General features: G+C 34.8%; 3 protein-coding genes across 3 annotated transcripts; all 3 read left to right on the forward strand.

Moving 5' to 3' along the window:
• Positions 1-32: 32 nt before the first annotated feature.
• On the forward strand, positions 33-5,091 carry LOC132270966 (UDP-glucuronic acid decarboxylase 5-like). The gene is made up of 13 exons (XM_059772179.1): positions 33-305; positions 503-615; positions 1,313-1,399; positions 1,613-1,700; positions 2,022-2,113; positions 2,680-2,744; positions 2,826-2,914; positions 3,452-3,529; positions 3,627-3,720; positions 3,871-3,937; positions 4,043-4,106; positions 4,208-4,248; positions 4,462-5,091. Exons 2-13 carry the CDS (start codon positions 526-528, stop codon positions 4,639-4,641), a joined length of 1,035 nt encoding a protein of 344 aa, XP_059628162.1. The 5' UTR covers positions 33-305; positions 503-525; the 3' UTR covers positions 4,642-5,091.
• Positions 5,092-5,211: 120 nt separating this feature from the next.
• Positions 5,212-6,590, forward strand: LOC132270967 (enoyl-CoA delta isomerase 1, peroxisomal-like). Its single transcript, XM_059772180.1, has one exon. It carries the CDS (start codon positions 5,326-5,328, stop codon positions 6,055-6,057), a length of 732 nt encoding a protein of 243 aa, XP_059628163.1. The 5' UTR covers positions 5,212-5,325; the 3' UTR covers positions 6,058-6,590.
• A 1,715-nt stretch (positions 6,591-8,305) lies between these two features.
• On the forward strand, positions 8,306-9,326 carry LOC132270968 (enoyl-CoA delta isomerase 1, peroxisomal-like). Its single transcript, XM_059772181.1, has one exon. The coding sequence runs from the start codon at positions 8,486-8,488 to the stop codon at positions 9,320-9,322; it is 837 nt and encodes a 278-aa protein (XP_059628164.1). The 5' UTR covers positions 8,306-8,485; the 3' UTR covers positions 9,323-9,326.
• Positions 9,327-10,158: the final 832 nt, after the last annotated feature.

Raw genomic sequence — 10,158 nt, forward strand, 5'->3', positions numbered from 1 at the left:
TGATAAAGTCTGCAGGTTCGATATGATCTGAAACCATCAGTAGTGGGGGCTATACTTTAGGAGAAATTATTAGCTAATCCAGAGCATAGTCATATATATTTAGAAGGCTTTGATCACATTCTCCTCTTCTTATTTTTGAATATTCATCTCTATCTCTAAAACTCTCTCTGGTGGTAACGTTTTTTTATTACACGCCTCAAATCTCTCTTTGTTTCATATATATATATATATATATATATATATATATACACACAGTTCCATCGTATACAACTATCAGGCTTTGGTAATTCATTACAAACTATCAGGTAATTATAACTTGATTCTTTGTTAATTTTCAAAAACTATGCTTGTTTAGGCATTCCCTACTGTGAGATTTAAGTTGAAGTTTGTGGTTTGATTGAATCAATTCAATTTATGGGGAAGCCTAGTAGATTTGTTTGATTTATGGTTTTTTTTATTTTATTTAATTTATAATTTAGGTCTTCTGTTGATTTGGGTTCAGACATTCAAGAAGGAGCTTGACTAATGGCTAAAGAAGTTTCAAATGGAGAGAACCATGTATCTACAAGACCCCCTCCGAGCCCGTCTCCATTGAGAAATGGCAAATTTTATCAGGTTAGTATACCAAGTGTTTGTGTTTCTGTTTGATAGAAGAGGTTTCAACTTTATTATATTTAGATAATGATTACGTGTTTATATAACTTAAATTACTATTCATGCGAGAATTAAAATGTATGAAATAGTTGTTCTTTAACGGAAAGAACTTGTGCTTTTGGTGTTCAATCATTAATTTTTTGTTTTTAAAAAGTTGTGTAGCTGACTTTATGTGTGTGTCTGCTCACGCAGTTATGCTTCCATTTTATATACTGCATATTCCTTTGTTGGTCCTGTACAAAAATCAGACACATGCAGCAAGCTCAACCATTAATGGCATCCTTTCTGGCGGACTTAAAATGAAAACAGGGTGTGATTTAAACGGTTTTTCAAAAAGGCATTTTTGCCCATCATCATTATGTTCATCATCATAGGCCCTCCTTCTCTTTCCTTAAGAAAGCAATATCTACTTGCTTCGGCTTTTAAGTTGAATTTCAGGATTCTCTTGGAAAGAAGAGAGAACTGCCAGCTGACAGGCCCATCCCTTCTCAATATTTCCGGCAAAGATCTTTTATTCTATCGCATTTCCATCTCTATGTTGTTCTCTTTTTGTATCTACATTCAAAGTCTCTAACCCTTTTGGCTTGAAATATGTTTTGTATACGAATTTTTTTTTTTTTTTTTCCAAGACTTGAAAATCTCTATTTGTTGATGACAGGCCAACATGAGAATTTTGATTACGGGAGGAGCTGGATTCATTGGCTCTCATCTAGTGGACAAATTGATGGAAAATGAGAAGAACGAGGTAAACACTTTCTGGTATCCTTTTCTGTTACATGTTTGTTAGTTGTTCACGAGGAATGTACTCTAGATGGATAAAGTGCCTCAGTCAGTGGGGAGCATCTACATATGTATCACATTATATGCATATTTTAAAACCGGAAGGGAAGTCAGATAGCAGTTGCCTGCTAAGTTATGTATTTGTGGTCACAGATGTGTATGTTTCTCCTGTACGTAGGTGATTGTTGTGGATAACTACTTCACTGGCTCGAAGGACAACCTAAAGCAATGGATTGGTCATCCAAGATTTGAGCTTATTCGTCATGGTATGTTGTTTAGTTTGTGAATTATCAGATGCGCTGCTGATACTTCTGAATGTGCTTGTTTCCTTTGGAACTTCTCAAGTTGTTGAATGACCCTTCAATTTTTTCACTTCTATGATGGTCAACTTAAAGGAATCGGTATTTAATTTTTAATTTTTATACTTATTACATAAATCTGCCTGCTGAAACATTAATACTGTCTTTCTACATACACTAAGGTTTATACTCCAATCAGAGGAATTCGTTTCCTTATCTGTTATGTTTCATTAATCTTATTCAAATTTGGTGTCATCTTATAATATAATGTATTAAGTTTTCTTGCAGATGTCACGGAGCCATTATTAATTGAAGTTGATCAAATATATCATCTTGCATGTCCTGCTTCTCCAATTTTCTACAAATACAATCCTGTTAAGGTTTGTCATTGATTCGAAACTATCCAGCTGCTTACAATACCTTTATCCAGAGTTGTTTCCTTTGCATGAGCAAAAAAAATTGCAAGCAGGGGATTCTGCTTTTATATTACTTAAAAATTGCACTCTTTTCTCCTAATGCCTGTAACTGTTAAACTTTACAAGTTTACAGCCGGTTCTTTTCCGGTTTTCCCCCCTTGGGAACCCATTGAAACCAATTTCATTAATGCCAAGATTGAATTAAAGCTCTTCTCTGACTGGCAGTGTCACAGTCTAATCCGTCTCTCTGGTGTAAACACAACCTGGTGGCTTAACCTAGCTAGATGTTTGGCAGCATTGGTTAGTAATGCAGCCATATCTGAGCAAAGGGAAAGAGATTGTCTCTGGACTGACGGAGAACTGATATGGCGGCAATACTAGACACTTAGTATCCCCTTGACGAAAATATGCTTCTTATGCATCTGTTGTGTTCTAACTTCTAAATGATGAGCCCTTACAAATGTGATTCTGATTAGTGTACCTATTGGAAGTTATTGATAGTCTGATTTTAAGTATAATTTACTTGACAGACAACCAAAACAAACGTGATCGGGACATTGAACATGCTGGGACTTGCCAAGAGAGTTGGAGCAAGGTTAAAAACTGCTTTTCTATCTCCTCCTCCTCGTTATTTATAGATCTCTCGTTTCACTCATGTTATTGAAATGGCCAACAGGATTTTGCTTACATCAACTTCAGAGGTTTATGGGGATCCTCTTGTGCATCCCCAGACTGAGAGCTATTGGGGCAATGTCAACCCTATAGGTATATATATCATAATAGACTTCTTATATCTGATTCTTAATATGATAGATGGATTCTAAGTGTAGTACATGAAAAAACTTTTCATCCATTAGGAGACTATTTTGATGCTTATAGTTTTTTGAGTTCCTGTTTGGGAACTTGTTAATTATTTGTTAACTGCTAGTTTAACCTACGAGCACTTTCTCTCTTAGTTAAGAGTGATGTGGGAGTGAGATGAGGTCTATAGTTCAAGTCTCATGTAATAATGGTCTTGAAGAGGGGAGAAAAATATTGACCGCTGCTATATTTTAATTAACAAATATGCATTTGCATGATTATCACTCTGTAAGCTATAATATTGCACAGTAATACCTCAACAAAATGAACCGGGGGCAATTTTTTGGTGATATTTGCCATACCAATGACATGCAGAGTTTTTGGTGCAATGAATATGACAAAAAATCATTGTACCTACTTGTAGTATTTTTTATTTTTTTATTTTAACTATTGCTATGAGCAAATTTATTAGGACACTCATCATCGTCATGTATACTACAGGAGTTAGGAGTTGTTATGATGAGGGTAAGCGGGTGGCTGAGACATTGATGTTTGATTATCACAGGCAGCATGGGATAGGTAAATTTGACTCTCTCTCTCTCTCGTTAATTTTGTTATGTAAAACAATATCTTCTGATGCAATATTTTCTTTCTGAAAACGGTGATTCTATAACAGAAATCCGGATAGCAAGGATCTTCAATACTTATGGACCCCGCATGAATATTGATGATGGACGTGTTGTTAGCAATTTCATAGCTCAAGCAATCCGGTAACTTCTAATGCTGCACTTCTACTTTTTGTGGACCTCCTTGACATATTCTACCAGAGTTCTTTTTCACCATCTCCTCCACATACATTTAAACATGTGCCTCATAACATTCTTGTTCCCGAACCCCTTACTCGTTGTTTATTGATGCAGTGATGATCCCATAACTGTACAATTACCTGGAACACAAACTCGGAGTTTTTGTTATGTTTCTGACATGGTATGCACGTGCACGAGCACCGTAGTATGTAGATTTTGGACTATTGATCGACTCCAATTATTTGTTAATATTACATCGTCTTGCTATTCTTTTTCAATGTTGAAGGTTGATGGTCTTATTCGACTTATGGAAGGAGATCATACAGGGCCAATCAACATCGGAAATCCAGGTTATTATATAACTTGTGTGACGCACAAGCACTGTGGTGCTTGGACTTGGTCTCTAGGTATGCTAAAACCATATTTGCTAATACCAGGTTTCTGCATGTAGGTGAATTCACAATGCTCGAACTTGCTGAGACAGTAAAAGAGGTCAGTTTTGAAGTTACTCATGTTTCCATTTGACTTAAATAAATAAAAATTAACAAAAAAACAAAAGGAAACGATTTTCCTTGTCAATTTTTGGTTCTTAGGATTTGTTTAATACCTTTACGATTTGTCGCCTTTGTATCTGAACATTAGCATTTAGCCATTTAGATAGAAAAGGGGAGGAACTAAACATGAGACACGTTTTGAGGTTTGCAGCTCATCAATCCTGAAGTGAAGATCTCGACTGTGGATAACACACCAGATGATCCTCGCCAGAGAAAGCCAGACATCACAAAGGCAAAGGAGTTGCTTGGTTGGGAACCGAAGATCAAGTTGCGCGATGGTCTTCCCCTCATGGAAGAGGACTTCCGCAAGAGGCTTGGAATCACAAATTAGATGTGAACTCCCATTATAGTACAAAATGGCAAGCCATGCCCAGCTTCCGTTTCAACTTATATGAGCAAGTTCCTGAGAAATGCTTTAATCAAAGTGTAAACATTATTTTCTGCAATGACTCTTGTCATCAAAGTACACATGCTCATACACTTGTGTTATGTTTTGGATCTCCCAATTTTTTTTTATATATCATGTAGTGCTGGAAGTGCATTACTGCAACATGAAACCAGACTCTCTCGCTTTTTTTTTAACTTCTTTTCTTTTTAGATTCCTGTTGGTTTGGGTGTAAAATATATTTTAAAAAATATATTTTTTATTTTTTTAATATTGAATTGTTGTAAAATATTTACAAAGAAAAAAAAAATTCAAAATATTTTATTCATAAATTTTTAGTTATTTTATATGTTTCAAAAATAATTAAAATAATAAAATATTTTACTTAAAAAAAATATACAAAAAGAATTTTTATTTTTAAGTAAAACAAAAGAAAAAAGACCTATATTTAAAATTTAATAATTTGAAATCACAACTAATTAATAAAAAAACTATGAATCAAGAGAGTTTAAGAAAAGAAAATTTCACAAATATTATTTATCAATTTGAATTCATCCTCTAACTGGGTTCGTAACTTCGAAAATAGGAGAAATTTTAGAGAGAGAAACAGATTCCAAGAGAGAGCGAGAGATGTGCACATTAGAGAAGCGAGGCAGCCTCTTCATTCTAACCCTAACCGGCAACGATGAGCACAGGCTTAACCCTAACCTAATCGACGCCATCAAAGCCGCTCTCCACCGAGTCCGTTCCGAGTCTACCGGCCCCTCTGCTCTCATCACCACCGCCTGCGGCAAATTCTTCTCCAACGGCTATGATCTCGCCTGGGCCAACACCACCAGTCCCGCCGCCGCCGCACAGCGCATCCAACTCATGTCCTCCAAATTAAGGTCGCTCGTTAACGACCTCATCTCGTTTCCAATGCCGACGATCGCCGCCGTCTGCGGCCACGCCTCAGCTGCCGGATACATCCTGGCGCTCAGCCACGACAACGTTCTCATGAGGAAGGACCGGGGGTTTCTGTACATGAGTGAGGTGGACATTGGGCTCAAGATTTCGGCTTGGTTCGTGTCCGTCGTCAGCACCAAGATCGGCTCGGCGATTGCTCGGCGCGACGTGATTTTGAGAGCCGCGAAGTTGACGGCCAAGATGGCGGTCGAGAGAGGGATTATCGATTCGGCTCACGATGGCGCGGAGGAGACGGTGGAAGCTGCTGTGAGATTGGGGGAAGAGCTGGTGGGGAGGAAATGGGATGGACACGTGTACGGTCAGATCAGGAGGGTTTTACATGCTGATGTGTTGCGTGCCATTGAGTTTGACGAGACTGTGGAAGATGCGGCTGAGATTATTGCCTCGCGACTTTAATTTACCCACATAAAACACATATTTATCCAATTTTACAGTGGTAAGTCGTTTGATAAAATCCTATTGATTTTTCTTGTAATGTACTCAAAAAAAAAAAAAAAAAATTAAATAAATAAATAAAAGAGTAATTGCAGAATAAAGTTATGTTAAATGCTAGATTGATGTTATATTTTGTGTGTTATATATAAAATTAGTGTCTTAAAATTAAAATTAAGTAAAATAAAAAAATTTGTTCAATCAATTTTATGCAATCCAACATAACATATATTTTTTTTGGGAGGTAAATAATACTAACATTTTTTATATGTGTGTGTGTATTTACGCATACTAGTATAATTGATCTAGATATGATTGTTAATCTCTTCTGTTCGGAGAAAGAATAACTATATTATATATACACAAGGAGTTTAGAGAAGAATGGAATGACGGTAAGTCACACGAAGAAGTTATTGACAAAAAAACAAATAAAGAAGGGGTAAAGGGCAAAAAAATCTTATAAAATGTCTCTAAACTATGTTTTGTTGCAACTAAAGACATCACAAGAATATTTTAATCTTTTGAATTACATTTTTTTTATTAAACTACTTTTATTATCTTTTGTCTTATCTATATATTAATTATATCATTTACCTTAATTTTATTGCTTGTATTAATTTTTCATTAAAATAAATATAAATTTGTAACAACCATTTTATCATATGATAAACTTACTTGGTTTAAACCTTTTTACAGTAAAACATAAGAAAAAAACTTTTTCATGAAAAATTAATAAATTACTTATATTATTTAAAAAAATTATTTAAATTTTTTATTTAAACATTTAATTTTAAGAAGGAAAGATAAATTTATGCAAATTTAATGCAGAATTTGTCATCAATTTTAGTATGGATTTTTTTCATAATTTTTTTATAAGAAAATTGAATTAAGTTTAATTTAATAAGAAATTACATTATGGTCATTTAATGAAAATAAACAAGGCATATATGAAAATAAACTAGGCATATATGCATTTTGCAACAAAATGTCACTAAATATTTGTAAATTTGAACATAATTTAGAGGAGAATTTTTTTGCTTTTTAACCTAAAATAGGGGATGATATTCAGCCTTTAAAAATAAAATTAATAAAAAAAAAAAAAAAAACAAAACAAAAAACGAAGTTTGTTTTTTTTGCTCTTTAACATTATGTTTGATAAAATTGAAAATTTTAAGAGGGTTTTAAACGATAATTAAAATATATATATTTTTTATATTTTTTTAATTTTTAGCATTAAGCATTAAGCATTCAAATATTTTAAGTGATAGAGACAACATTTATCATTGAAATTTCAATGATAAGCGTTGTCTCTGTCATTTAAAATTTTATCACATTTTTAGTTATGCTTATCGTTTTATCAAACACACTTAATTGAATAAGTGTTGAATGTGTTTAGAATTGAGCGTTAAATTGTGTTACCAAACAACACAAAAATAACAAATAAATCGAGTTATTCATAAATAGTTCGGACTCATTCGTTTAGTAAATGAACCAAATTTGAGCTTATATTTCAAGGCCATTTAATAAATGTGCTGATCTTGAATAATTGTGAGTCGGGCTCGCTAAGCTTGTGAACAGTCTCATTTAGTTGAAATTTAACTTAAACACTTATATTGCGTTTAAAAACACTGAATCGATGTATTTTTTTCTAATTTTTAAAGGTTCATGGAGTTGTTTGGTGCTTACAAATAGTCCTACGTCCATTCCACAAGCCCGCAACCATTAACCCGTCCATTTATCAATTACACTTTACTATATATGTTATAACTATTGGAAAATCCATCACGGTTACAATGACGACAGTCACTCTACCGCGACTGATGCGACAATCTTACTCTAAGTGGCATAGCTGGACTTGACTCATTTGCAGCAGGAATCCAAAAAAAAAAAGGTATATGCAAAAAGTGAAATGAATATTATATTTGTGATAAAAAAAAAAAAAAAAAAAAAAAAATTATGGAATCAAGCCGCAATATAATTTTAAAATAGAATATTATTTTGATAACTTAGAGGTCACTTTCAAACTATTATCATTAATTTTTGTCCACTAAACTTTAATTTTTCATTAAATTTATTGGATGAGCTGGCTAAAGGCCTAACATATTTCAAGTAAATTCTTTAACTCAAACTACATAATCTTTTTAACAAAAAAAAAAAAACTACATCATCTCCATTTCTAATATTGTACAGTAATATTTCTCGATAGCAATATAAATACAAATTTTGAATCAACAGAAATTGTGCAAAAAAAAAAATCAACAGCAATTGCTCATTTTTCTTTCATCAAGCGCAATAGTCTCTGGTTTTATTTTATTTTATTTCCTCTCCTCCTCCTTGTAACCCGAACAAACTTAGCCGCCAGGGATGACTGGACATTGGCAACGACTTTATTATGAATGCTATCGTTGTTGTCTTTGCTCTAGAAGAGATACCCAGGGGCGAAGTTTTAGAGAGAGAGAGAGAGAGTTTCCCAAAGTTAGAGAGAGAGAGAGAGATGTGCACGTTAGAGAAGCGAGGCAACCTCTTCATTTTAACACTAACCGGCAACGATGAGCACAGGCTTAATCCTACCCTAATCGACGCCATCAGAGCCGCTCTCCACCGTGTCCGATCCGAGTCCACCACACCCTCCGCACTCATCACCACCGCCCACGGCAAATTCTTTTCCAACGGGTACGATCTCGCCTGGGCCAAAACCTCCGGCGGTCCCACCACTACCATTGCACACCGCCTCCGACTCATGTCCACCAAATTCAGGTCGCTCGTCAACGACCTCTTCTCGCTTCCCATGCCGACGATCGCCTCCGTCTCCGGCCATGCCTCAGCCGCCGGCTACATCCTCGCGCTGAGCCACGACTACGTCCTCATGAGGAAGGACCGGGGCTTTCTGTACATGAGTGAGGTGGACATTGGGCTCAACATTCCGGCCTGGTTCGTGGCTGTGGTCAGCTCCAAGGTCGGCTCGGGTATGGCTCGGCGCGACGTTGTTTTGAGATCGGCGAAGTTGACGGCGGAGGTTGCCGCCGAGATAGGTATTGTCGACTCGGCGCACGATAGCGCGGAGGAGACGGTGAAGGCTGCAGTGAGATTGGGGGATGAGCTGGTGGCCAGGAAATGGGATGGACACGTGTACGGTCAGATTAGGAGGATTTTATTTGCTGATGTGTTGCGTTCCATTGACTTTGACGAGTCTATGGAAGATGCGATTGCGATTGCCTCACGACTTTAATTTACCCGCACAAATCACATATTTATCCAATTTTACGGTGGTAAGTCATTTGATAAAAATCCTAAGATTTTCTTGTAATGTACTAAATATATATATATATATTAATAAACGAGTAATTTCAAAAAATAAAGTGATGTCAAACTTAGATTGGTGCTATATTTTTTTGTATTAAATTTTTATTTATAACAAATGGAAAAATAGTTGTGCCTAGACATGGTGTCTTGAAATTAATATGAAAAAAAAATTAGTTTAACAATTTTTTCTTGGGAGGTGGATTATATTTTTTTGTTAATTTGGGTACAATTTATATGTATATATTTTACACATATAATTCAACTATATATGGTTGTAGATTTCCTTTGTTTGGAAAAAGCATAATTAACTAGGGAAATAAATAAATAAATAAATATATATATATATATATATATATCTCTTGAGAATTTAGAGGATAACAAGGGAGTGGAAGTTTGGGAAATAGTTATTATATAGCGTCATGTGGTGGGATTTATACTTCTCAACTCATCATGTATTATTGTTCTAATTTTAATATAAGGGGATAGAAAGTTGTTTAGAGAATAATGAATGTTGTTGGTGAGCCACATTATTGACATGAAATAGGGGATGATGATCGCCCTCCCAAAAAATAATAATAATAATTCAAACTTTTATGCGTGAATATAAATACTATAATGTTGTATGAAATTGAAATTTGAAAAAAAATATAAATACTAACTTCATCCAATCATATATATATATATATATATATAAAACAAATAATTGGAAAATGTAATGATAAGTTCAGAATTATGCACATGGCCCGTGCAAGTCATACCATC

This window comes from Cornus florida, unplaced genomic scaffold, assembly GCF_030987335.1.
Source record: "Cornus florida cultivar Cherokee Brave unplaced genomic scaffold, ASM3098733v1 CherokeeBrave_3.0.0_Hap2_Chr08, whole genome shotgun sequence".
Classification (NCBI taxonomy): Eukaryota; Viridiplantae; Streptophyta; class Magnoliopsida; order Cornales; family Cornaceae; genus Cornus; species Cornus florida.

Coding starts and splice junctions, on each gene's coding strand:
- LOC132270966 (XM_059772179.1), top strand. CDS start 526: ATGGCTAAAGAAGTTTCAAATGGAGAGAACCATGTATCTACAAGACCC. Junction 3,530..3,626: donor TCACAGGCAGCATGGGATAG/GTAAATTTGACT, acceptor ATTCTATAACAG/AAATCCGGATAGCAAGGATC. Junction 3,938..4,042: donor TTTGTTATGTTTCTGACATG/GTATGCACGTGC, acceptor TCAATGTTGAAG/GTTGATGGTCTTATTCGACT.
- LOC132270967 (XM_059772180.1), top strand. CDS start 5,326: ATGTGCACATTAGAGAAGCGAGGCAGCCTCTTCATTCTAACCCTAACC.
- LOC132270968 (XM_059772181.1), top strand. CDS start 8,486: ATGAATGCTATCGTTGTTGTCTTTGCTCTAGAAGAGATACCCAGGGGC.